Source organism: Podarcis pityusensis (genome assembly GCF_964106645.2).
Source record: "Podarcis pityusensis genome assembly, chromosome: 4".
Lineage (NCBI taxonomy): Eukaryota > Metazoa > Chordata > Lepidosauria > Squamata > Lacertidae > Podarcis > Podarcis pityusensis.
Genome location: NC_138027.1, coordinates 83,308,856 through 83,336,257, shown reverse-complemented (window position 1 = coordinate 83,336,257; position 27,402 = coordinate 83,308,856). Strand labels below are relative to the sequence as shown.

The following is a 27,402-nucleotide window of genomic DNA, read 5'->3' as shown; positions in this document are numbered from 1 at the left end:
CTTACTCCAATCAACATGTAGACTTCATAATATAAAATTTATATGTATGTAGACGTGGGTCTTTTTCATGTGGTTTCTTTATTTTGCACTATGTAAGAAACTGAGTGTATTGAAAGCAATTCCTGTTCTCGGTGCATCTTTTAGCAAGTTACTTTTTAGATGTTTCTATTGATTATCCAAAAAATATTAATCTCTAACCGTTTTTTAAAAGGAATATTTAAGATCATCAGGCAACTACACACTTTCTGGCATTTTTCTTGGAGGTAAGAAAATTTGATGGCGTATATATGTAACACGGCTTCTTATTTCCCTCCTGCAAAACAGGGTGCTGACAAATATTTTTGAATGAGGCAGGCATTTCACATACCAGGTTTTTGTTGTTGTTGACAGCATATGTATATTTTAAAGATACGGATTTAAGCTACAGTGGTACCTCGGGTTACAGACGCTTCAGGTTACAGACATTTCAGGCTACAGACTCCGGTAACCCAGAAATAGTACCTCGGGTTAAGAACTTTACCTCAGGATGAGAACAGAAATTGTGCGGCGGCTGCGGGAGGCCCCATTAGCTAAAGTGGAACCTCAGGTTAAGAACGGTTTCACGTTAAGAACGGACCTCCGGAACGATTTAAGTTCTTAACCTGAGGTACCACTGTATTTCTGCGTAGCATTTCTGAACAGCACAGACCTTTGTCCTCACCGAAAGAGTCAAAGGCCAACATAAACAGTTGATTTTGCCTCCAAATGAGGCTAGGACCCAAACCAATGGATTCAAGTTACAAGAAAGGAGATTCTGACTAAACATCAGGAAGAACTGTGTGAGGTGGTGGCCTCTCCTTCCTTGGAGGTTTTGAAGCAGAGGTTGGAAGGCCATCTGTCATGTATAATCTAGTTGAGATTCCTGCTTTGCAGGGGGTTGGACTAGATGATCTTCAAGGTCCCTTCCAACTCTACTTCTATGATCCAAACCTTTAATTATGGAACTCCATGCATCGATTCACTAAATACCTATTTGATAAGGAATTCAGTGTTGCACTCGGATCTTTTCACCTGCACAAGTATTTCAGCTTGCCAGACAGAATGGTCTGTCCTCTCCCCCCCCCCACACACTTAAAGGCATCCAGTTGGTCAGAGCTGGACTTGATCTGATCCAACAGAACTTTTCCTAAAACTGTTATGGACCTTGACAGCTTCTTGGCTGTGATTTAAGCCTATTTCCTCCAGCAGCACTGAGGTAGCTGCAAAAGTTCATGTTATCTCCATGTAAATTGATCCCTAGATAATGTGCACCAACTGTAGCAGGTTCCCCAGTTTTGAGTGCTTTCAGCAGAGAAATACGGAGGATTAGAAAATGGTTGTTATACAGAATGCGTAGCTCGAATCACAAAAAAATGTATCCCCCCCCCCCGATTCTTGATGGGATGTAGGCCGTTCAATGGGCTCGCGTGCTGCCGCTTCTGTGATACGACAAGCGGACCAAGATAATGACAGCTTCATTCAAGGTCTGATATGCTTGTCTTACCCGCTGCATCGACCAAAGCTTCACTCTAAACTTCGGGATGAAGATTTATTGTCCATTAAGTCCCCTGTGCTATTCGTGTCTGGAGATACAGATGAGATGTGTGATAAAGTGAGTACCTAGATGCGCTGGAAAGTGGAGCAAATAACACTCTTGCTTAAAATGTGCAATACCGATGAGATAAGCCCATGTTTTCTAACAGGGTAATGAAAGGAGCTTTTGGAGGTTTGTCTTGCTGGGTTGCCACGTTCAAATTAATGGCAGGTGAGAAGCTTTGTTTCGTGAACAGAAACTTCACCTCCTCTCCCTTTCTCCACACTTAGTTATTTATTTCTTAGTCAGTACTAACAAATAAGTCAAACCCATAAAAAAACACATTTCCCCCTTTGGAATTGCCCAGTTTGTATCAAAAGCAAACAATACTTCATTTTAGAACTTTTGTTTACGTAGTATATGATTTTACATCTTTTCTACTGCTGCTTCTGTTAGCAATGAGCTTTGTATATTTTCCCAGAGCAAGGCAGATTTTCTGGAAAAAAATTCATCTATCTTACCCACTAAAGTGTGTGTGCATGAAGTTAAGGGCAGCACTCGTTAATAATCTTGCTAGCACTATTAAACACCACCATTTTTTTCTTGCATCCCACATGATGCTCTGCTTAGAGAACCATGCAAAGTCAACACAGACAAAATATATTCCTGTGCCATGCTGACAGTTATTGACTGCCGCACCCAAGTAATGCTGGCTTCTGTGGGAAATGAACTCTTTTAAGAGTTAGATACCTCTTTCTGATCTATTTTGTCCTTCCATTTGTTTCAATAGCAACTGCTGGATGGCGTTGCAGTCAAAATGCAAGCGCCCAAGAAAATCCATTGGGTTGAAAAAGCAAACCACAGCATGGCAGCTAGAGGACGAAATGCAGATGACATCTTGATGGAAATAAACAGGCAGGTTTTGTCTTGGATCAAAGAAATCATTGAGTAGCGACAGTAATCAGCTGTGTGCTAAAGCACTGGCAAAAACAACTGCGTGTTTTTGTAACTTCATCATAGTGTAAAATATGTTCTATTTGGTTTTGTGTATATATAGTTAATGTTCAGAGATAATGGAAATAAATAAATCTGTTTTTTACTTTCTAAAAAAAGCATTGTATCTCACACATCTACTTTTATACATGGTATTTTTTCCAAAGCAAATATGTTACCAGACAATTCTTTACTGGATTGCATGAAATGGGTAGCCTAGCCATACCATGCCAAGCGGAGCAGTTTGGAGACCAGTTTCCTCCAACGTACCAGATTATATCTGCATTGGGTAAACCTGAATTTACAGTGGGAAAACATTGAGATTGGTATTGTTTGGTGTCACATTATCTGGACTATGCAGACTAAAAGGGAATGCAAACAGTAAAGGCAAAGGGACCCCTGACCATTAAGTCCTGTCGCAGACAACTCTGGGGTTGCGGTGCTCATCTCGCTTTATTGGCCGAGGGCGCCCGCGTCCAGCTTCCGGGTCACGTGGCCAGCTGCTTCTGGCGAACCAGAACAGTGCACAGAAACGCCGTTTACCTTCCTGCTGGAGCGGTACCTATTTATCTACTTGCACTTTGATGTGCTTTTGAACTGGTAGGTTAGCAAGAGCAGGGACCGAGAACGGGAGCTCACCCCATCGCGGAGATTCGAACCACCGACCTGATCGGCAAGCCCTAGGCTCTGTGGTTTAGACCACAGCACCACCCGCAAACAGTAGTAAACAGTAAACTTTGCATCATAGAGTCTGCACCATCATATAGGCTCTTCAAGAAAATTCCAGAACACAAGGGAGGGTGTCTGGGTGGTTATATGGGGGACAAGTGAGGGATTAGACCCAATGAGCCATATTTTGAGAAAGAAGTTTGTTCAGTTCTTTGTGACTACAACATGCCTGTGGAAACCTGGTAGACAAGGGCAAAGGCTTTCCCCCAATGTGCTAACTTTCTGCATATCGGGAGGAAGCACCCAAACATGCGATTCTGCATCTTCAAAATGATTTTGTAGATAAGTTGGCATCCTGAGAGCCAATACGCTATCCCTGGAGGGGCAGCTTCGTACAGGGTAAACATGAATGATACACTATTAGTTTCAAAACAAGTCTGTGAAACAGCATGCTTTTGCCACAGGTCCCTTAAATGGCTTGGAATAATTTTTATTTAACCATCCTTCCTAGTTAGGGCTTCAGTGTAGTTTGGCAATGAGAAGCTCAACTCCTTGTCTGAAATCCGTATGAGAGGGGGTCTCTTTGGACAGCTGTTATAAACAAAAGTTTTTTAAAAGACCACTGAATTAAACAAGCTTATTATAAACCCTGCTAACGAAGCTTGAACACACCCTAGCCAGTTATTTTAACAATTATTTGAAAGGTTCCCAATTGTATTTTTTTTCTTGTTAGCTTCAGCTATGTAGATTTCTAGTCCACATTTTCCTCTCCTTCTCACACATATTATTTTGGTGTGTCGCGTGTAATCTGCTTAAGTGAGCGGCAGTAATCCACAGGCTGCAGCAAAAGCCCTCTGTAGTAGGGGTATATAATATAGTCCCAAAATCAAAGCTGTTTTTTAAAACAAAAAAAATGCTCTCAACTTTATGGAAATAGCATTTATTTTTAAAAATAATAAAAAATCATAAAAGCAAAGGTGTAGTAATACTGCATGCACAACAGAAGGCATTCGGACTCGTCTTTTTTGTTCTCATCTGAAGACACTGAAATCCAAATACTGTAAACACCAGTTTTCTTGTTAAAGTTCCTCTTTGACCTGTAAGTAAGAAGAAAATATTTCACGGTTGAAAGTCCTGAACAACTTTGCTTTACGTTATAGTATTTTGAGCAGACTCTTATGTTCCAGAAAAAGTTCCTTCTCTCTATAGATTATTTTTGCAGAGCTGTCCATAATAGTGAAAAATTAAGCCCCTGGTTAATGAGCTATGATGGTCTGTACTTAATTAGAAGTTCCTGGGCTGTATCATGCCCACTTCCCTAGATGGGTGTGGAGAGGATTTATTTACACATTATAATTTCATTGGAAAAAGCAAGTGAGAGCAATGTTCTAGATTTCAGGGGTCTCTGAAAGGAACCCTAGGGTTTATGTTGGTGTGCAAGACTGGTGGTATTTCAGAATTACCACTGCCTGCCTTCTACCTGCTCAGCTTTATATTTGTAAATTTAAATAACAACAACAGTCAGATTCACAATAAACCCATAAGCACTCTATGCTGCATCTTGACTTCTGTTTTCTGGTCATGTCAGAATGGGATGGAATGTTTGGAATACAACTCCCATTTTGAAACATTTTTTTCCACGAGTTCCAAAATACTCATCTTCCTACTACAAAATGGATTCAGAGGAAGTCACAGCAAACCCCTCTTTCTTCATTGATTTGACCCATGATGACTTGCAATATTGTTTCATTTTTTAAAAAATTGCAACTCTTTCTGGCTCACGTCGGCAACACAACTTCATTGACAGAACGGTAAGATGGCCTTTTGAAAGGAAGACATTTTCTCTGCGATAGAGAGGCCCTGCGTTTTTTGTGTGTGAGCGAGAACTGCATCGTGCATGTCTTATAGCATATAGAAAAAGCACAATGTCCTGGGTTCATTGTTCATTCAGCTTCCTTAAAATACCTTTTTTTTTTTTACTTTTATCTTTTTCGAAAAAGTTGCTGGTTCTTATGGTTGCGAACATATGCTAGAAAGCGTGTGGGTAATTCCTGCTGAAATCTCGAGAACCAAGAGAGGTGGCCGACTTAAGATTTCTACGTGTTTGGGCAAGGCTTTTGCGATTCAAATTTCTCCTTGCCACGACTGCCAAAACTTGAGTACAGTGGTACCTCTGAATGCGAACGGGATCCATTCCGGAGCCCCGTTTGCATCCTGAGCAGAACGCAACCCACGTCTGTGCATGCGCGGGTTGCGATTTGCAGCATCTGCGCATGGCATCATCTTGAGTCTCTGCGCATGTGCAAGTGGCGAAACCTGGAAATAACCCGTTCCGTTACTTCCGGGTCGCCGCGGAATGCAACCTGAAAACGCTCAACCTGAAGCTTCTTTAACCTGAGGTATGACTGTATGTTCTGTGAAACAGGAAAAAGCAAACTTGAGAACTGCACATTGTAAGATAAATTACGCAGATCTGCTGCATGATTTTTGCATCCAGAAAAACCCAAACTTCCTTGGCTAAACACATAATTTCCTTCGGAACAAAAAACTAGGTGAAATACTCACAGCTGGCTTCTGTGAACTTGCAACTCCTGCTCTCATGCTACCTCCATGACTTAGCAGGATTTAACCCACTCCAAAACATCCTCAGTGGTTTTCTGTTAAACCACTGGCATTAGTTGTGAAAATCTCTGCCTCCCTCAATACAGTCATACCTCGGGTTACAGACGCTTCAGGTTGTGTTTTTTTTGGGTTACGGACCGCTGAAATCCGAAAGTACCGGAACAGGTTACTTCCGGGTTTCGGCAGTCGCACATGCACAGAAGAGCTAAATCATGCTTTGTGCATGCGCAGAAGCGCCGAATCGCAATCTGCGTGTGTGCAGACGTGCCGCTGCGGGTTGCGAATGTGCACTGTATATGGAAAAGCAGCAAGGGATTCTGTTGGCACCCATAACAAATTCTGTTTTCCCCAACTTAGAATCCGAACATGTGAGGCATAAGATGTTCCCAGTTAAATAAGTGGTAGGTCAGGCCCCTGAACAAAGAGTTCCTAAAATGTTAACTTGTACATACTGTACCTTTTTCCGGTGGCAACTACAGGGGAAAAGGTCGTCATCTGGCTGTTCCACTTTCTCCATGCCATCTCTCACTTTTGGTTCAGTCACTTGTAGTTTGGCATATTCCTAATTGAAAAATGAAAAAAGGGGGGGCACCTCTTATACTTGCGCACTCAGTGTTGGGAAAGCTGTAACCAATCAATCGCCCATTGCTCCAGCAAACCTCGTGGGGAAGAACCCGAGATTCGGTATCACAGAAACTGTAAGCTGACACGGGCTGCACCTGGTGACTTGCTGAAATATCAGTACCTCCGTGTTAATGCACAGACATTTTCAGCTGTGTTTCGGGAGGGGCTTTCTAAAGCTGGGCTCTTTGATCTTTGCTGATTGCTGCTTTGAGGAACAGATCCCTCCACATTAGAATGGGATTTGTGGAAGTCGGGATGCTTCTTTAACAAAATGCCAGCTTAATTTTCAGGGCATACCTTTCACACGGTGCTTACTTGCAGATCTTGGTTATTAAACACCACGGGTAATGTTTTAAAAGGATGCCCATCAATTTGAATGGACGGCTTGAAGGGATGTTAAATCAGAGAACTATTGTGTTAGAAGGGACTACGAGGGTCTTCTTTTGGGCAGGAATCTTGCCCGACGTGGAGCTTGAAGCCACGACTAATGCACACATAACAGATTTGATATACCACAATAGCACCAGTGTGATTATATGTAACAAAGGCGGAATTAAAGATTGTGAAGGTGCTTCTATACAGTCATACCTCGGGTTACAGACGTTTTGGGTTGTGTGTTTTCAGGTTGTGCACCACGCCGAACCTGGAAGTACTGGAACAGGGTACTTCCGGGTATCAGTGCTTGTGCATGCGCAGAAGCACTAAACTGCACTTTGCACATGCGCAGAAGTGCCAAATCCCAACCCACACGTGCGCAGAGGTGGCGCTGTGGGTTGTGAACGCTGTGGGTTGCGAACATGCTTCCCGCACGGATCACATTCGCAACCCGAGCGTCCACTGTACTTTGGGACTGGGGTGGTGGTGAATTCACCCAGCTGCTTGCTACCTGATCAGCGAGTTTCGTTTTTGGATATATATGTAATACAGGCATACCTTGGTTCTCAAACGTTTTGGCTCCCGAACACCACAAACCCAGAAGTGACTGTTCCAGTTTGCGACCTATTTTTGGATGCCAAACATCCGACATGGCTTCAGACGCTTCCTGCAGCCAATCAGAAGCCACACTTAGGTTTGGGAAGTCGAACCGACTTCCGGACCGGATTCCGTTCGACTTCCAAGGTAAGACTGTATGTTTATTGTTCTTGGAAATGTAACTGTATTATATTAATGTAGCTGATAAAGAAATTAATAAAGCGTTTGTTTAAACAAACCTTAACATTTAACTCATGCTGCCAACCTAGCAGTCAAAAGCACACCAGTGCAAGTAGATAAATAGGTACCGCTGCAGTGGGAAGGTAAATGGCATTTCCATGCACTCTGGCTTCCATCACGGTGTCCCGTTTTAGAAGCGGTTTAGTCATGCTGGCTACATGACCTGGAAAGCTGTCTGTGGACAAACGCTGGCTCCCTCGGCCTGAAAGCGGAGATGAGCGTTGCACCCCATAGTAAAATTTGACTGGACTTAACCATTCAGGGGTCCTTTACCTTTACCTCATGTATGGCAATAAATATAGGAACAGTCATGTGTTTGTCCCTCCACAGAACTGGAAAGTCACTTTAGTTCTTTATATTTAAGGCATTCTTACATTTCCATTTCCGTAATTGAAGAGAGAACTGACCTGAAAAAGTTTGAAGTAATAACAAAATATATGGTCTCCCATGAGGTTGTTTCTTGCAAATTCTTGTCCCGCTTTTGCAATATTCTTTGCCTGTCAGGGATAACAGGTGGGGGAGAGGTAAGGTATCTTCATGTTAAAACTTTAATTTTCTTAGAATGCCCATTTCCCTTCTTCTTGCTCAGTCCCACCCAACCCAAATCAATTAAATTCCAGTTTTCACATGTGTCAAACTTTATCAGATTGAATGAGTCCATTATAGGCAAACTGCCCCACCCCAAGTCTCAAACAGACTAACATTCCATTAGCTGGGAGAAGTGATTCTTAAGGGCATAAATCCATCAGGGATTTTGTGCAATGAATCCAGACAGGGGCTGTGAATCTATACCTTTTATTAGCACCAACCAAAAGTCCCAATGTGGTGCCAGAACATTTGAGTTTAACAGGACTGATTCCAAAAGGGGGGAATTGGAGAGGGAGAAGGAAAAACAACTGCATTCCTAGTTGTGCACTAGCTTTTTCCTCGCCTCCCACTTTTTACCTGCAAATCTACCTTCTTTAAGATTTACTGCAAGCACTGTGGGTTAAACCACAGAGCCTAGGACTTGCCGATCAGAAGGTTGGCGGTTCGAATCCCCGCGATGGGGTGAGCTCCCGTCGCTCTGTCCCTGCTTCTGCCAACCTAGCAGTTCGAAAGCACATCAAAGTGCAAGTAGATAAATAGGTACCGCTCTGGCGGGAAGGTAAACGGCGTTTCCGTGCGCTGCTCTGGTTCGCCAGAAGCGGCTTAGTCATGCTGGCCACATGATCCGGATGCTGGCTCCCTCGGCCAATAAAGCGAGATGAGTGCCGCAACCCCAGAGCCGGTCACGACTGGACCTAATGGTCAGGGGTCCCTTTACCTTGACCTTCTTGCCAGTTTACTGCAAGCCAAAACTCCACACCCAGCTTTCCACTGCATGCTTAGATTCAGGAATCCCCCCCCCCCAACAAGAAACTGCTAAGAGCTGTGGGAACATAATTTTGCAACATCTGTGCGGGCCCATGTATTTTCACCTCTTCGTCGTGGTCTTTGGCCCACTGCAGCTTCTCCAGGAGATCGCTTAGGTCGCTTTTGAAAGGAAGATAATGTTTCCATGGTTGTAGCTCGTTGTAAAAATGTTCGTAGTAGATGGAGTCCTGCTTTAGCACTACGCTACTTCCTGCTAGCAGATAAGGCAGTCGGTACGCGGCCACTGTGCCGTCGATATTAATTTGGTATTTATACTGCAAAACACACAACACAAAATTCATAAGCAGGCGGCCTGTAGATTTGTTGTGGGGTTTTCTCCACTACAGGATTTCAGAGAACATTTAGGATATTTTTATACATTTACTTAGCAGCAAACCTGGGTTTGCCACCAGATATACCCTTAATAGTGAGCTCCAGCCAATACTGGATTTCTCACATAGAATCATAGAGTTGGAAGAGACCACAAGGGCCATCGAGTCCAACTCCCTGCCAAGCAGGAAACACCATCAGAGCACTCCTGACATATGGTTGTCAAGCCTCTGCTTAAAGACCTCCAAAGAAGGAGACTCCACCACACTCCTTGGCAGCAAATTCCACTGTCGAACAGCTCTTACTGTCAGGAAGTTCTTCCTAATGTTTAGGTGGAATCTTCTTTCTTGTAGTTTGGATCCATTGCTCCACGTCCGCTCACGAGTCTGTTGCTTTCACAACTATGCTATGCTTTTAACCCATAAACATAATGTGTGAGCTCTTAATCAGGTTTAGCTGGGTTCGTTTTCGTATTCTCCTGTTCCTTTGAAGTTCTATAATAATTTTTATTATTATTAAATTTTCTGTTTCACAATGTCAAATAAAACATTTTACGAACTTTAAAATATCCAATGTCTTCCCTTCATCTCTTTCCATGGTTCATTTTACATATCACACATCGCTGTATATCTTACTAACCATTCACAAAATTAATCAAAGCTTAATTATTACTAAGGCAGTCTCATTCTTTTAAGCTTTCCAAAAGTTGTAAAGCAATCTGAGGTTTTTATTTTGAAAATATATATACAGTGCTTTTTTTCTATTAAAAAATGTTTAGGGGTACTTTCATTTTGACTCAAGAATATCACCATTTTATAGTTCAAATCGGGAAAAATAAATAGAGTAAATGGACATTCACAAAATGTTATGGGGTGTACGTATGGGGTGTGTCTTCTGATGATTATGGTCTGTGCAGGCAGAGAAACATGTCTAGAGCAGTAATGTGCATCGCACAGCTTCGCTGAAGTCTGCTTGAGACATTTAAGCCCCACATGGAGACCATGAAAACTACTTTCGCCTTGCAATACTTCATGTTATAACATTACCGAGCTTACAACATGAGCCAAGTGAATAGCGTGAAATATCTGTGCATCGGCACCGGCAACCACTAGGAACTGGCAGAACTGGCATAGAAATACGACATTTAATTGGGCAAACGAAAACTGTAAGCCCAAGACCAATGTTACCTCTCATCTCAGAGGACCAACAAGTGGAAGTTGCTTGTTATATGATCTCCACATTAGAGGGATAATTTTAATAACGTTAAAACCAGCCCAAGCCTTTGAAAAATTCAGTTATAAAAGGCTCGGGGCGGTTTTGGATCATACCTCTGGTCACAGAAAAACCATCTTCCATTTACTGGCTTAAATTAGAATTTAAGGTCTCATTTTGCCTCACCAAAACATGCAGGGAAATAATGTGGGGGTGGGGGGTGGGGGAACCACCTGCACAGATTGTCTTAAGAGGCATCTAGAACCGCAGCAATTTGGACAAAGTGAACATGTTTATCCCAAGCAACAATGGCTATAGTAACACTTTAAGGTGTCTGAAAAATTATAATCAAGATACAGCCTCCATAGAACTGGGTGATAGCGCTACAAAAACTTATAAGATAAGCTTTTTAATCTCTGGGAGCTGGGCAGCTGTCAACATCTCAATATAATTTTAAAAAAAGGGGAAACCTCTCTAAAGGCTTTTCTAATCACCTTTGTATCGTACCTTGAAGAAATCGAAAAAGGAAATATGCTTCACAATGGGGCCATAGAGATTTTCATCATGCTTGAAAAAGAAGAAGTTCGTAAATGCTGCATCGATGATTTCTGGGTACTTTCTACTCATTTTCACAAGTTCAAGCCTTTCTTTGCGGCTGTCTCGGCCCCGCCATATCGCCGTGGCGTTCTTCTCTTCCCAAGGCGGCCCGGTGTTTGCTTGGACAGACATCATGTCCAGGCTGACTCTGTTGAGAGGAAATGGGATATTTGTCCACAGTTGTTGGAGCTTCCAGGCAGGAGCGTGTGGCACCTCCGTATTAATATGTCCCTGAGGAACCTCCACCGATTCTGGCTGAAAGGCAGGTGACATGGCCCAGCGAGAGACTCCGGAGGGCCAAGTCTTCTCTTCTTGTAAGGGATGTGGGGTTTGTACCTTTTGCCATTTCACCAGAAGTGAGAAGATAGCATGAAAACCAGTATGCTCAGAGAGACCTGTGAGGAAACTTTGTGTTTCTATTCCTGACTGGGATGGGTGGAGGCAAATGCACCCATAACCAGGCGCTCTCACTTTCCTGACTTTTCAACCATGCCCTACAAGATTTCTCTGATGAAACTAGGGACGCCTTATTCAATACAGTGGTGCCCCACAAGACGAATGCCTCGCAAGACGGAAAACCCGCTAGACGAAAGGGTTTTCCGTTTTGGAGGTGCTTCGCAAAACGAATTTCCTATGTGCTTGCTTCGCAAGACGAAAATGTCTTGCGAGTTCCTGCGGGGTTTTTTTCCTTTCCCCCCCCTTTTTCCCAAGCCGCTAAACCGCTTATCAGCTGATCCGCTAAGCCCGCTAAGCCGCTAATACTGTAGCACTAATCCGCTAAACCGCTAATGGGCTTGCTTCGCAAGACGAAAAAACCCGCAAGACGAAGAGACTCGCGGAACGGATTCTTTTCGTCTTGCGAGGCACCACTGTAATAATAAATAATAATAATAATAATAATAATAATAATAATACCCCACCCATCTGACTGGGTTGCCTATCTCCTTCTTTCCCCCTCTTGTCTGTATCCCATAGCTGTCAACTTACAGATTTGAAAATAAGGGACCAGCAGCCTTGAAAATAAGGGATCAGCAGCCAAAATAAGGGATTTTGCTTAGGTTATGCACGTCGGGGCTGCCGTCGTCCTGGTGCGAGGAGTTCCATCGGCCCTTCCCCGCCCGAGAGAGAGGGAGGAAGATAGACTCTCGCCCGCGAGCCCGGTATGAGGCGGTTGCGGTGCCGCAGTGGCCGCTGAAGTGCCGCCCTTCTGCGTTCCTCCCCATCCCCTCCTCTTCCTCCTCCCTCAGGCCACCTCCTCAGCTGCCTCTGGCTTCCTCTGGCAGCGCGGCGGAAGTCTCGCAAGAGAGGGGCTGCCTGCCTGCCCGCCGCCCACTGCCTCCTCACAACGCACCCCTGAGGGGTAAAAGGGAGAGACGGAGACGCGGCAGCTCATGCGCACGCTCTCTCTCGCAGCGGTGGACCCCGAGCAGCTGCTTCCCTCCCGAGCCGGGCGAGCATGAAACCCGGGAAATTTAAGGGACATCATCAATCCGGGACAGCAGTGGGACACGGTGCTGGGATAAGGGAGTTTTCCGCCAAATAAGGGACGGTTGACAGCTATGCTGTATCCCCCTTGCATCTGGCTTCCCATTTTCCATGCATAAGGTAATGGCTTGTACCCACTGCTAACTGCAGCACCAATGAACACCGTCAACAAGAAACATTGTAAGATGTGGGACAACTTCCAGAACCTTGGTAGGAACTCTTACCGGCCCATTGTTTCTAAAACAGAGTCTGTCAGGTCATAGGTTGGCATCACAATGTCTTTTGAATCGTTGGATCCGCACCAGGAAAATATGGGGTGGATGTCCTGAGAGGATTTCTTTTTCTCCAGAGGCCAGTCTCCCAAATTGACAAAAAACTCGACATCTGGCATTTTTACCTGAGAGACAGTAAAGCAAAACATTCACTATCTACGACTGCATCAGGCCACTCTTTGACCACCCCAAAATTGACATGTGTTTCTTATTTATAATTTTGTGATCCCTACAGTTCACTTGTAACGCACACAAAGCAAACATTCCTCCTGACTTGTATTTTTTTTTAATATAATATTTATTAATTTTCCAACAATTTAAACACAACACTACAAAAGAAAAAACATAAAAAAGAAGACAATGCAATACAATACAATACAAAAACACTACAAAACACTAACACATAAAACTAATAAAACAAAAACAAAACCCATTTAAAACACATCAAACCATTTCATTATCTTATCTTTCGTTCACTTGTTTCCACGACCTCCTCACACCTCCCTTTTTGTATTCCACTTCTGCTAGTTGTTTCAGCAATTCCTTTCCATCTTCCTCTGTTTTCTATCCTATAATTATCTTAACATTCCTCCCGACTTGTAGACTTGATTATTGAAATAGGGCCTAGGCCTTTATGAGTGACTGGAGAGTAACTGGGACAGCAAGTCCTAAAAGTATATATTACATCAGTACTCCAGGGTCTTCACTGACTTTCTATAGTCTTCTGGGTACAATTTAAGGTTATTTTGTCCTCGAAAACCGCCACAACACAAAACTATGAATTATGCTTTGTATTTATATGACATTTGCTTAAGTGCTGCACATATATTACACTTATCGTAACCCTGCAAGGTAGACCAGTTTTATTGTCATCTCCTCACATTTAAAAAAGGGAGCCTGAAATGGAGTGGTTTGTTCATAGCTCATTTTCTTGACCCACTACAACCAAGATAAGTGAGTTTCTCTGAGAAGCAACTCTGGACAGGCTTTTGGAAGGCAGGGATAAGCCAACATGTTGCATTTGTCTTCTGCCTTCTTAGGGTAAAAGGAAACATGTACACCGAAATCTTTAGGAGCGCAATGCCACCTGCTGGTTTATAATCCCAATGTGAATTGCAAGCCATTCTATTTCTTGAACTAAGTTCAGGCTACATCTATTCACATATTTTCCAACAGACTTCTTGAAGCACATTTTCCCTTAATGTTCGTGGCGACATCTTTCGAATGAAGGTGCAATCCATACTGGGTTCTAGGGAATCCCGTGTTTCCTTGCAAGTTTTGAAGGGGGACTTCAGTTAGAATATCAGTAATGGCAGATAGCTCAGAGAGCTTGCCCTCCGCTATCAATCTCCCCCTGCAATGCGCAGACAGATCTGGGTGTTGAGTTGTTGTTTACAGTCATGGTTTCAATTCACATGGTGAGGGCCAAAGGCCCTAACTGGCACCCAGTGCGAATTGAGTGGGCACCCTTACAATCCTCTTGAATACTCAGGAGTCCTGTGGCAGCCATGAGGCAGTTCAGGATAACAGTTCCCTCAAAGCAGAAAACGAGAGAAAATAGCTGATCTACGAAGTACAAAATAATGTACATTTAAGCATGGGACACAGAACAGATTGGACCAAGGTTTCGTTCCTTTTTTCCTAATGAAAAGGTTGAGCAGATTGTTCTTTAATTTTTGCCATTTAATTTAATTTTTTTTTATAAAAAAAAACCAGCTGTGTGGGGGAAGGAAGAGAAAACTAAGTCTCGTTTTGATCAGAAGCATGGTGCAGGGAGAAGGCAGGTTAACATGTTCAAAATTATACCCTCCCCTTTTCATCAACAACTGTAAATATTACCAGCGGGTGTAAATAGCAACTTGCAGGTGGTGGTAGTCAAGTGTTTGAAACTCCCGTTGTTCTAGGCACATTTTGCGACTGGGAATTTCAATCGTGTGAGCCGTTTCTGAGCTTTGGGCACTGTACTGCACCTAAGATTTCAGATTAAAACTGCAGAGTGGAAGGAAAGGAAGACCTTTTTCTGCCTCCCCTACTTCCAGCTACTCTCTGAAGACTGGAAAAGAGACTCTCTTAAGAGTATTAGGGGGTGGGCAGGGGACGGACTAAACCATGTGAAAAATCAACATAATATTTTAGCTGGCATTATATTTCAGCTTTGTATAAAAAAAGTGTGCCTAAACATTCTGTTGTTGCGCCCATAAGCTAGGTTTAAGGTGCTGTTTAGCTCCTAGCTTTCATAACTCAGTTTCTAACGCTGGTGGTAGTGGGCGATTTTCAGCAGGGGAAACAGCAGGGGGAAAGTCAATCCCACCACTCAGTTCTGACCCAGATTAGGTTCAGTGCAGTTAACTTTTGTTTATAGGATTTGATTGACATCCTATGCCCTTTTAAAATGTGGTTCTTTTGGGGGGGGGGTTATTGGGTTGCTGTTTTTGGTTTGATTATATATTTTGTGGTTTTATATTTTGATTTTGTTCTGTGAACCGCCCCGAGGCCTCCGAGTATAGGGCAGGATATAAATTCAATAAAGGAGGAGGAGGAGGAGGAGGAGGAGGAGGAGGAGGAGGAGGAGAAGGAGAAGGGGAGTTAATTTCATTCATTCATTCCATTGTTTCCTGCCTTTCTCCCAAGGAATTTGAGGTGAAGTAGCCAGGGGATACACTGCGAATGGGAATTTGAACACTGGTCTCTGTAGCAGTACAGTGGTCCCTCAGGTTACATACTCCGCTAACCCAGAAATAGTACCTCGGGTTAAGTACTTTGCTTCAGGATGAGAACAGAAATTGTGTGGCGGTGGCGTGGTGGCAGCGGGAGGCCCCATTAGCTAAAGTGGTGCCTCAGGTTAAGAACAGTTTCAGGTTAAGAAGGGACCTCCAGAACGAATTAAGTTCTTAACCCGAGGTACCACTGTAGTCCAAAACCCTAACCATTACACAATACTGTCTCCGACCACAGAGTTCTCATGTCACATCTAGTTCGGCACCGACTGTATGCCAGTTGAGCTGACTGTAAATTTTCTCATCAGTGCAGCGCTGCCGTCAGAGAAGCTGTCCCTGCAGCGATAGAAACTTCTCTTTTTGTTCTGGAGTAAGGAAAACTCATTAGGGACCCTGGAATATTTGCTCTGCCTAATAGCACGAACGGAACTAACTTGCCTAAGTCATCTGGTTTTGGTTTTTGCAATTCTTGCGGCACACCCTTCAGGCATCTACTACTTTCAAATAGGCTGCAATTCCAGTGATGAGACGACTCCAGGGACTCTTCGACAATAGATTTTCCAGAGCAGGATTTAAGACAGTGTGGTTTTCAGCATAAACGATGGTGACATAGGAAGAATAAGGTTAATCCCAGCGCCCAGTTCTGATCCAATTTAAGCCTTCCCTTCTAGGACTCTTAGAAAGGACCCTGTCTAGCACCAGCACCAGGAAGACCAGCATTTGAAACTGTATATTAAGAAAACTTTCCTGGGCTGCTGCAGACTGATGGGAATCGGAAAGTCTGCTTGACAATAATGTTACTCCTAGCTGAAAGCAGCATTTGGGAATGGCTAGTTTGCCACACGGGACACAAGCTACAGGGGACTGCAGGCTCCAATCTTGTCCCCAGTTGTCTGTTAGCTCAAATTCAGACAGTCACATCTTCGTTGGCCTTTCAGTATTTAGTTAAAATTATGCTTTTCTAAATAACCATTCCAGCTGGCTAGTGGCGGGTGACTCTGTTTCTTTTGCTCACAGCACCATTTTCCACCTGTGTCTTATGGAGGCTGTCATTTGTTTTCAGGGATGCGGGTGGTGCTGTGGTCTAAACCACTGAGCCTCTTGCTGATCAGAAGGTCAGCGGTTCGAATCCTCGTTGCTCTGTCCCAGCTCCTGCCACCCTAGCAGTTCGAAAGCATACCAGAGTGAGTAGATAAATAGGTACCGCTGCGGTGGGAAGGTAAACAGCGTTTCCATGCACTCTGGTTTCCGTCAGAGTGTTCCGTTGCACCAGAAGCAGTTTATTCATGCTGGCAACGTGACCCAGAAAGCTGTCTGTGGACAAACACTGGCTCACTTGGCCTGAAAGCAAGATGAGCGCTGCAGCCCCATAGTTGCTTTTCACTGGACTTAACTGTCCAGGGGTCCTTTACGTTTTATTTTAATGTTTATTTCAAGGTTGCCATTTTTTATTGTTAACTCGTTTTTACCTTTTATTGTGTTTATTTTATTTTTTTTACCATTTACTACAGCACTTCAGGTGCCATATTCATGGCAGAGGACACAGCACATAGACTTAAAAGCAAAACAGAATTAAAATCTGTAACGACAATGTTCTTTAAGACGTCTACTCACTTTCCGGGTCAAAGAAAGAAGGATGGCATCCATGAATATCCTGAAACCTACATGTTCCCCGTGGGTCTTTATGTAAACCTAAAAACAAACAAACCAGACTGAGCATATTTGAATTAGGTTCCCCTCTCAAAAGAATAGAAAAGAATAGGAAAGGAAAGGAAAGGAAAGGAAAGGAAAGGAAAGGAAAGGAAAGGAAAGGAAAGGAAAAGCTTAAACTCTTCAGATCATCCCCATTTTCTAATGTACCTTTAAGACTGCAGAACCAACAACACAGAATATATGACAGCAAACAACCTTGCTCTTACAGCTGCTATTGCTAATGTCCAACAAATTGGCCAGGCCAACAGTAACAGTTTTAGCAAGTCCTAATTAGGAGCACCCTGTAAGGACTTGCAACACAGCATTAGATGGAAGTCATGGAAAGAGCAACCCTTCCTAACAAGAGTGCCAGCCGTTTCACCAGAAAGGGACCCAGTCTTCAGGGAATAAATCCAGCCCCAAGATGCCTGCCTGCCAACGCCATCTACTTTGAAATATTATCATCGCCCTCCTTTGGAGAAAAATCTCTTGTGGGTATTTTCTTCACAATGCATTATCAACGTTTACTGCCACAAGATGTTGCAAGAACTGCTCCGTTAAGAATTTTTTAAAAACATTATATAAATTCATGGTCCATCAACAGCTAGTAACCACATTCAGAGGCAGTTTCTCTCTGAATATCAGATGCTGCAGACCATATAAGCAAGGATGGGAATTGCCCCCGCATAAACTACTACACACTTGCAACTGGTTTTCTCATGCCAGACTAGGTGGAACTTGGTCTGATTTAGCAAAATAATTCTTTTGGTTTTTCCTTGGCTCTTCCTGAGTTCTTGTGTTCTCTTTAGCCTCAGGTTACCTATTAGTAAAAGGGTGGCGCTGTGGGTTAAACCACAGAGCCTAGGACTTGCCGATCAGAAGGTCGGCGGTTTGAATCCCCGCAACGGAGTGAGCTCCCATTGCTCGGTCCCTGCTCCTGCCAACCTAGCAGTCTGAAAGCACATCAAAGTGTAAGTAGATAAATAGGTACCGCTCCAGGGGGAAGGTAATCGGCGTTTCCGTGCGCTGCTTTCTGTTCGCCAGAAGTAGCTTAGTCATGCTGGCCACATGACCCGGAAGCTGTACGCCGGCTCCCTTGGCCAATAAAGCGAGATGAGCACCGCAACCCCAGAGTCGGTCACGACTGGACCTAATGGTCAGGGGTCCCTTTACCTTTACCTATTAGTAGTATGGCCAGATAAATGGATTTATTTTATTTTTTTATTTATTGAATGAACATGCTGCCCTGTACCCAGAGGATGGTTTCACTGATGTATGCACTACGTGTAGGAATTTAGGAAGCTTGCCTTACAACAAGGCAGACCCTTGCTCCATCTACCTCAGTAGGGTTTACTGTGACTGGCAGGTACATGCATATGCCAGGTACTTGCATAAGGACATCAGCTGATTTCTGTCAGCTGAACAGCAGGCTCCAGAGGAGCAATGACTACCCTCCATTGATCTCCAGGGATTGTATCATACGTTTATTTGCAAAAACAGCCACTTCCGTGGCTGGAGTGCGTACCTTGTTGTCTTTTATGGTGTAATGGCACAAGCTCTGCCTCTGCCCAAACCGCTGTGGGATTTCTTTGGCAATTTTGTCAGGGTCGACGGTGGGGAAATGCGCCAGATCTCTTTGAATCTGCAAAATGGATGGAGGGCAGCTCATTTCTTCCAGCCACACATTTCCATCTTCCTGGGGGCAATCGCAGTTCTCATGATAGACGGGTCCTGTATGCAATAAATTTGTTTTAAGGTGTGTGTTTGCAGTCACATATTGTACACATTTGATGAGTTACAATTAATTTGAAGCACCTCGTTATATCTAGTAAGACACCTGGTTTTCTAGAGCACTGTCCAAAACACATATTTTTCAAGACTTTTGATGATGGAGGGCACAGGCTTTTTTTCTGGATCAAAATTTGACAGTGGTTTTATTCTTAACCCTCAGAACGATACGTCTATATTTTCTCCACCAATTCCCAGAACAATGGACAGGCATTCTTCTTGCAGCTGTGGGACAGCCTAGCTGATATCGCCTCCCGGAGTCGCACCAGGGCCTGTGCTCATTCTGTAAAACAGGGCTGAGGGAACTATGGCTCTTACAGGTGTCATATCCCTGCAGTAAATGCTCAGAGATGAGTCCATGCATCTCTGAATCTAGTTATCTCTCACTTGGACTACTGCAATGTGCTCTACGTGGGGCTACCTTTGAAGGTGACCCGGAAACTGCAATTAATCCAGAATGCGGCAGCTAGACTGGTGACTGGGAGTAGCCCTATAACACCGGTCCTGAGAGATCTGCATTGGCTCCCAGTACGTTTCCGAGCACAATTCAAAGTGTTGGTGCTGACCTTTAAAGCCCTAAATGGCCTCAGTCCTGTATACCTGAAGGAGCGTCTCCACCTCCATCGTTAAGCCCGGACACTGAGATCCAGCACTGAGGGCCTTCTGGCGGTTCCCTCATTGCGAGAAGTGAGGTTAGAGGGAACCAGACAGAGGGCCTTCTCGGAAGTGGCGCCCACCCTGTGGAACACCCTCCCTTCAGATGTGAAGGAAATAAGCAGCTATCCTATCTTTAAAAGACATCTGAAGGCAGCCCTGTTTAGGGAAGTTTTTAATATTTAATGCTGTATTGTTTTTAACACTTGATTGGGAGCCGCCCAGAGTGGCTGGGGAAACTCAGCCAGATGGGTGGGGTATAAATAATAACTTATTATTATTATTATTAGTCACACAATTCCGGTAAATCTTTTCTCCTTCCTTGCATTGAGATCATTGCCCATATTGTGGAAGACAAAAAGGGGGATTAATGGTCCACTGGGAGGAGTGGGTACATCCAATAAGTTGGTTTCACTTTTGCAAGGGAAACTTCAGTCCCAATTACAACGCATAAGAGTCTCTCAACAGTGTGGATTAATGCTACTACATGAGATGCCATTTTTGTACCTTTCAGGCTATATGGAGATTTGGCAACGTGCACGCCTTGGGCCTGAATCTCGATTCTCAGGTTTTTGTAGCTTGCATACATCCTGTACCTGACGATGAAGGAGCCATCTTTCCTGTCTAATATTTGCACTCCTACCCGCGTAAATTGCTCCTCGGGAGCCGTGATCTTTACTTGAAATGCATTTTCACCCGGAGAGACGGTAAACCTATGCAGGGAAACAAAGATGGTGACGATGAAATCAAACTTTTTTCCCCCCTTCGGCTTAGAATTCTAGACCCGAGTTGAAAATTTTAAGGATAAACTTTGGGGATTGTAAAGTTAAACCAACAAGGGAATGGGTCTCACCGACAGCTGAAATATTTCATATTATCTGATACTCTGCTTTTCAATTTATTTACAGTGGTACCTCGGGTTAAGTCCTTAATTCGTTCCAGAGGTCCGTTCTTAACTTGAAACTGTTCTTAACCTGAAGCACCACTTTAGCTAATGGGGCCTCCTGCTGCTGCTGCGCCACTGGAGCATGATTTCTGTTCGCATCCTGAAGCAAAGTTCTTAACCCGAGGTACTATTTCTGGGTTAGCGGAGTCTGTAACCTGAAGCATATGTAACCTGAAGCGTATGTAACCAAGGTACCACTGTACTTTTTATTTCTAGGGAAGTCTTTCCACAGCAGCTCATCTGCCAAGAAACCCCCTGTATACTGCAACGTATTCTGGGGTCGGTTGTGTCTATTCAGTTAATCTGAAGTGCTGACCCGGCCTGCTGAGCATCACTGTCACCCCACATTAGGTACATATTGCATGCATCAGTAATAGCGGATGAGCTGTCTCTCAGGAATTAAACTTCTGCTGAACACCAAGGTTTTCCAGAACTTTTCTACCAATACCCAGAGCTGGATAAGCTAACTTGCAAACATGCCTACTGAGCTAAATGTTTTCAGTAACATTTCCCCCCCAGATGTGAATGCAAGAAAAGGTAGTGTTTTAACACCCCTCCCTATCTAAAATACCTGCATGGTTCCTCCCCACACTAGCATAGCTCATGAAGATACTATAATGTCATATATTATACTGAAACTGAAATATGTGTTTAAGTGCTTTGTAGGTTCCTTGGCAGAAGGGACGCGGGTGGCGCTGTGGTCTAAACCACTGAGCCTCTTGGGCTTGCTGATCAGAAGGTCGGTGGTTCAAATCTGCGTGACAGGGTGAGCTCCAGTTGCTCTGTCCCAACTCCTGCCAACCTAGCAATTTGAAAGCATGGCAGCGCAAGCAGATAAATGGGTACTGCTGCAACGGGAAGGTAAATGGTGTTTCCATGCACTCTGGCACTCGTCACGATGTCCTGTTGCACCAGAAGCAGTTTAGTCTGTGGACAAATGCCGGCTCCCTTGACCCGAAAGCGAGATGAGCGTCACAAGCCCATAGTTGCCTTTGACTGGACTTAACCGTCCAGGGATCCTTTACCTTTAGGTTCCTTGGTTTCAGTCTCAGGCTGAATTTTTTCAGGCTCAGTTTCAGGCTGAATTTTCCCCCGTTTATAAAGAAGGAAAAAAAATAAGTTGTATCTTCGTGGATCAGCCCAAAGGTCAAATCTAGAATCCTTTTTCTCATAGGAGCAAACAAGAATGCCTCAGTTAAGTCCACAGTCGCCCTGTCCTCCGGTTGTTCCCCAGCTTACTGCCTCTGAAACTTGGAGGCTGCTTGTAGCCATTGTGACTAGTAGCCACTGATCAGACCTTTGACTAATCCTCTGACTAAGCCATCTAACCAACTGCCCATCCCCACATCTAGTGGCAGTGAATTCCACAAGTTCATTTTGCGCCATGTGAAAAAACACACTTCCTTTTGAAGGTCTGGAAGCTCCGAAAAGACCAGTGGAGTTAAACTCAACCACTGATGAACTGCTCAGTTTCTTTGCTTCCATTATAACACGTTTTCCCACCCAAACTCACGTAAATTCATGCCTCATTCTCTTTCTATTTCCAATCATTTCTATATAGTGGAAAAACATCAGGGATTCAAATTCAAGAACAAAGTTGGAATGAACTTGAAGTGCAGTAGACTTTGCAAGTTTTTTTTCTTTTTAATGCTACATTGGTTAAATTACAACCTTATTTAAATTATAGCAGGTCCAGCGCTGCAAACCATTAAGCAGCTGAAGTCAATTTAATCAGTCTGACTGTGTTTAGGACCATAGCCAAAAAGGGCGGGAATTGCAACTATTTTCCCCAAAGAAGGACCTCGGTTGTCCAAGACAATATGAAATCCAACACAGACCTATATGTAGGATCCAAAGGCATTTTAAAAGTCACAAAAATAAGTTGTTTTTTTTAAGAGAACAAAAAAGACACTGGAAGAAATTCTGTATTCCTGAAATTCTATGTAGAAATTTGCATTAAATGCATTAGCTTCGCATTACATGCCTGCAGATGTGGCCTAACTATGGCTCAGGGCAGCTGTGCAGGCTCCCAGGGACAAGATTGCACCATTGAAAGGGGACTTGATATTAAGCTCACTCCTCCGTAACCATCTATTGTCAGAGATTTTTCCTGGCTGCAGCTCATGATTAAGGAGGAAAGAGCTTAACCACAAGCCTGAGTACAGATAACACTCTTGGCTTGCTATAGTATGCAAACCAATGCACACACATGCAAAATTATGCCCATCCAAATCACACGTCTAGATGCATGTGTATTCAGCCTGAGGGACAGCAAGCTACAGGGCAGTGGTTCTCTAAATGTTTTCTCTGTGCCCCACTTTCCGATTAAAAATTTGCTTGCACTACATCAGGTTTTTTTTATTGATAAGAAATGCATTGGAGAACACAACTAGGATTCTCTTCAGTCTCCTTTGAGGCTCTCGTTTTGAAAAGATATCTTATCCGCATTCTGCAAAAAAATAATATTTCACTACTATACTACACTGAAACATTTAAATGTTTCTTTGATCGTCCTTGTAGCTCCCTGCCACACTTGCCATCCTCTCTTGCCACACCCTTTGAGAACCACTGATCTGGGGCATTCACAATTTGCCCCTTTCCTCCCAGCAACATTGCGGAGTTTGCTGGTGCCCGGCGCGTGGAGGGTGTACAGAACTCTGCCGCTGGGGACATGGAGGCAAGGCCAGGCCAGGCTCTGGGGCCCAGAGACCCCCTGATGGCAGGCAGGGTGGGAAAGGCATCTCTGCTTGGGGGCGCCCTTGAAAACTGTGCACCTGGGCCCCCCTGACCCCCCACCACACTACGCCTGTGTTTGCTCCCAAATGAGCGCACCTTTCTGGGCCAAACATCACACACTGCACTTTTAAGCAGCGTTCAAAACTCCCATTGTTCTAGGCGCATTTTGTGACCGGGAATTTCAATAGCATGAGCAGTTTCTGAGCTCTGGGTGCAGTACTGTGCCTAAGATTTCAGATTAAACTGCAGAGTGGAAGGAAAGGAGGACCTTTTTCTGCTTCCCCACTTCCAGTTACTCTCTGAAGACTGGAGAAGAGATATTAGGAGGGTGGGCAGGAGAAGGACTAGACCATGTGAAAAATGAACACAAGGCTTTAGCTGCTGTTTCTTCATTTTCAGCTTTGTATTCTTGTTATTGAAAAAAAGACATTCCGTTGTTGTGCCCATAACCTCGGTTTAAGGAGCCCTTGAGTTCCTAGCTTTCATATCTCAGTTTCTAACACTGTTTTGAAGCATACACATAAAGCGGATAAGTGTGAGTTTTCTAAGGACGTTTCCAAAAGCACAGATTTACTCGCAGCTCCTTACTGAAGAGTGCCCTGGGGCAACCAATCAAAGTTTGCTAAATCGCCTCTCTCCACAGAGCTGTATACCGAGGGCAGAGCGGATCACGCACACACATAAACACGCGCAAAAGTTGGTTTTCTTTCCAAAACGCAGCGCCTCTTCCGGATTCCTGCGACGGGCATGCAAATCCGTTTCCAGATCCGCCAAGCCAGGCTCTCGCATCGCTTCGCATCCACCTTAACTCCTCCCCAGCCCCATTCCCACCCGCTTAAAAACAAAACAAAAAAAGCGTTACACCGAATTACCTTTTCCCTTCCGTGTCCACAGCCTGGATGTAAAAATACCGGGCGGGGAGGACCACCTCTGCTCTCAGGCCGGGTCCCCATGCCCCAGTCTTCTCGGGGCTCAGCTGGCTCCCCGCAGCCGACTCGCAAAGGGCCAGGATCACCGTCCCCAAAGGCCAGTAGCAAGTCAGCCCCAGGCGGAACATTTACAGAGCTTCCCGTCGAAGGAGCAAAGGGCAAAGCGGGGGAGGGAGGCGAGCGTCTCTCTCGCGCTTAGAGACGGCACTTTTGCAGGACGGAAGGCAGCGCGGTGCGATCGGGTGTCTCCTCCGCTTCCTGCCCTCGTCCGAAAGCTGCAAGGGAGAGGCGGCCTTTGTCTGGGCGATGCATGAGCGGGGAGAGGCTCCGGGACGGCAGCCGCATGCCAGTTCCTTTGTCTTGCGACGGCAGCCCCTGCTAACAACGCCCGGAACCTTTGCGCTCCTCCGGCGCGGGGAAAAGAGAGGGGCGGAGTGGGGGGGGGGAGAGAGAAGGGGAGCGGGCGGGCTCGTCGGTCCCACGAAAACTTCTTCTTCCGAAGGGGAAAACCACACGGGAGCCGCTTCCCACGCTCAACAGTCATGCCGGGAAATGTAGTCCAGCAAGGAGATGTTGTGGGGCGACGAGGTGGCGAAACAGCGGTGGGCAGCCGGGGAGATCAGGGCGCGGATAAAGTTGGGAAGGGACCCCGAGGGTCATCCAGCCCATTCCCCCCCCCTCCGATGCAGGAATCGTAGCATCTTGAAGATTTCACAGATTTATTGCGGCGTAATTTATTGCGGCCTGGATAGCTCAGTTGGTTACACCTCGGTGCCGAGGTCCCTGTATGGGACAGCTGCGTGTTCCTGCATTGCAGGGGGGTGGACTAGACCTCAGGGTCCCTTCCAACTCTACGATTTTATGGGGCTTGAACCCACGACCCTAAGATTAAGAGTCTCACAGTCAACCAGCTGAGCTATCCCTCAAATATACATGACAGGCGGCCATCCAACCATCCAGGGTAGGAGAGCCGAACACCTCCAGAAAGAGACCTTTCCACTGTCTAACAACTCCTACTGACAGGGAGTCAGAATCTCCTTTCTTGTAACTTGAAGCCTTTGGTTTATATGTCCTACCCTCCAGAGCTGGAGAAAACAACCTTGCTCCATCTTCCATGTGACTGCCATTAAAATATCATACCTCCTCTCAATCTCCTCTTTTCCAGGCTAAACATCCCCAGCTCCTTCAACCATTCCTCATAAGGCTTGGTTTCTAGACCCTCGGTCGTCTTGGTCTCCCTGCTCTGCACACCTTCCAGCTTGACAATACAGTGGTACCTCGGGTTACATACGTTTCAGGTTACAGACTCCACTAACCCAGAAATAGTGCTTCAGGTTAAGAACTTTGCTTCAGGATGAGAACAGAAATCATGCTCCGGCAGCGCAGCAGCAGCAGGAGGCCCCATTAGCTAAAGTGGTGCTTCAGGTTAAGAACAGTTTGAGGTTAAGTACGGACCTCTGGAACGAATTAAGTACTTAACCCGAGGTACCACTGTAACCTTTTAAAACTGGACACAGAACTCCAGGTGTGGTCTGACCAAGGTATAATAAAGTGGGACTAGTGGGACTCTAGTGGAAAACTCTCCTTTTGCATAAAGGTAAATGGACCCCTGACCATTAGGTCCAGTCGTGTCCGACTCTGGGGTTGCGGCGCTCATCTCGCTTTATTGGCCGAGGGAGCCGGCGTACAGCTTCCAGGTCATGTGGCCAGCATGACTAAGCCGCTTCTGGTGAAGCATGGAAACGCCGTTTACCTTCTCGCTGGAGTGGTACCTATTTATCTACTTGCACTTTGACGTGCTTTCAAACTGCTAGGTGGGCAGGAGCTGGGACCGAGCAACGGGAGCTCACTCCGTCGCAGGGATTCGAACCGCCGACCTTCCAATTGGTGCAGCAAGAGGTCCCAACCCTGCACTCAGCCTTCACCTGTGGCTCCTAGAAGCTGTCAGGATGCAGCAGCAGCCACACCCTGGGAAATGGCCATGACTGGCCAACTAAGGGTAATTGAGGGTAGCAGGTGGATCTCAAACCTGGCAAGATAGGCAAACACAGTCTCTGGCAGATGGAGCGGATGAGACCAATAGTGGAACCAATGGACAAGAAGGCAGTTTCTGCACATACTGTAGAGGGAACTGAGGGGCCAATGAACTACCTGGGAAGGTAGCCCATCTACGAGAAGGAAAACTGATCCTTAACCTCTGCTGCCAGGGGTGCCAACTTGAATAAAATATTGGGGAGGCCCAGGCAAGCCCCACCATGCATAATGAATCACAAGACACAGTGCATGCACACCATTTGAATGAGGATGCCCATCAGCTTAGGAAGGGGCCCGCCAATATTTTATTGGGGGGCCCAAAGGAAACTCAGCCCTTAGGAGTTAGCTCCTATGTCTGTTGCCTTGTGGGACATCTTTCGGAGAAGAAACAGCTAAGGAGTATGCAAATCTGGAGTGGAGTCCCTAAAATGGTTGGGTGGTGCCTTGTACGCCTCCTGCTAACTCCTGCAGCCAAGCTGGTGCCAAGCGTGTTGCTGTGCTTTCCTTCAAGCCGCATCAGCAAGGCCAAGAGGGGGTCTTGTCTGGGCATCCCAGGCTTGTGCCCTGGGAGGTCACTTCAGTGCTGTGAACATGCTATTTGGCTTTGCCCCTGGAGGTGTACTCCATTGCCTCTCGAGACAAGATGGATGCCAAGAAACATGCGGAAAACCCCAGGTTGAATCCCTGGCGTCTCCAGGTAGGGCTGAGAGGGAACCCTGCTGGAAATCTTGCAGAGCCAACTGCAAGTCAAGTGAGCTAGATGGACCAATTCAGTATACGGCAGTTTCCTACGTTCCTGTCATGAGCGTAGGCAAGGGAGGCAGCTGCCCCTCCCAGAACAAGTAAAACAACAGAAATACTTAACTAACTGACCCATCATTTCGGTTGTGCCCCTCCTAACAAAAAACCCTGGCTACGCCCATGGTTCCTGGTGAGCTGTACC

At 45.1% G+C, this 27,402-nt stretch overlaps 2 protein-coding genes and 1 long non-coding RNA gene across 10 annotated transcripts in view; 2 read left to right on the top strand and 1 right to left on the bottom strand.

The window, feature by feature from the left end:
- Window positions 1-2,716, top strand: part of TEX30 (testis expressed 30) — a 39,095-nt gene extending 36,379 nt beyond the window's left edge. For all 8 annotated transcript variants that reach the window (XM_081003310.1, XM_081003307.1, XM_081003313.1 and 5 more), the window contains 3 exons: window positions 212-263; window positions 1,428-1,630; window positions 2,343-2,716. In XM_081003310.1, coding sequence (XP_080859436.1) covers window positions 212-263; window positions 1,428-1,630; window positions 2,343-2,504 — 417 coding nt within the window. In that variant the 3' untranslated portion in view covers window positions 2,505-2,716. The remainder of the gene's footprint in view (window positions 1-211; window positions 264-1,427; window positions 1,631-2,342) is intronic.
- A 1,422-nt stretch (window positions 2,717-4,138) lies between these two features.
- Window positions 4,139-24,985, bottom strand: POGLUT2 (protein O-glucosyltransferase 2). Its single transcript, XM_081003132.1, has 10 exons — window positions 24,369-24,985; window positions 20,322-20,527; window positions 18,898-19,103; window positions 17,295-17,372; window positions 12,916-13,088; window positions 11,117-11,354; window positions 9,133-9,342; window positions 8,080-8,169; window positions 6,294-6,398; window positions 4,139-4,311 (listed from the first exon to the last, which is right to left on the bottom strand). The coding sequence occupies exons 1-10, from the start codon at window positions 24,551-24,553 to the stop codon at window positions 4,294-4,296; spliced, it is 1,509 nt and encodes a 502-aa protein (XP_080859258.1). The 5' UTR covers window positions 24,554-24,985; the 3' UTR covers window positions 4,139-4,293.
- LOC308475963 lies at window positions 7,247-17,271 on the top strand. Its single transcript, XR_013985588.1, has 3 exons — window positions 7,247-7,579; window positions 16,744-16,864; window positions 17,192-17,271. It is a non-coding gene; the product is annotated as an uncharacterized lncRNA (long non-coding RNA).
- Window positions 24,986-27,402: the final 2,417 nt, after the last annotated feature.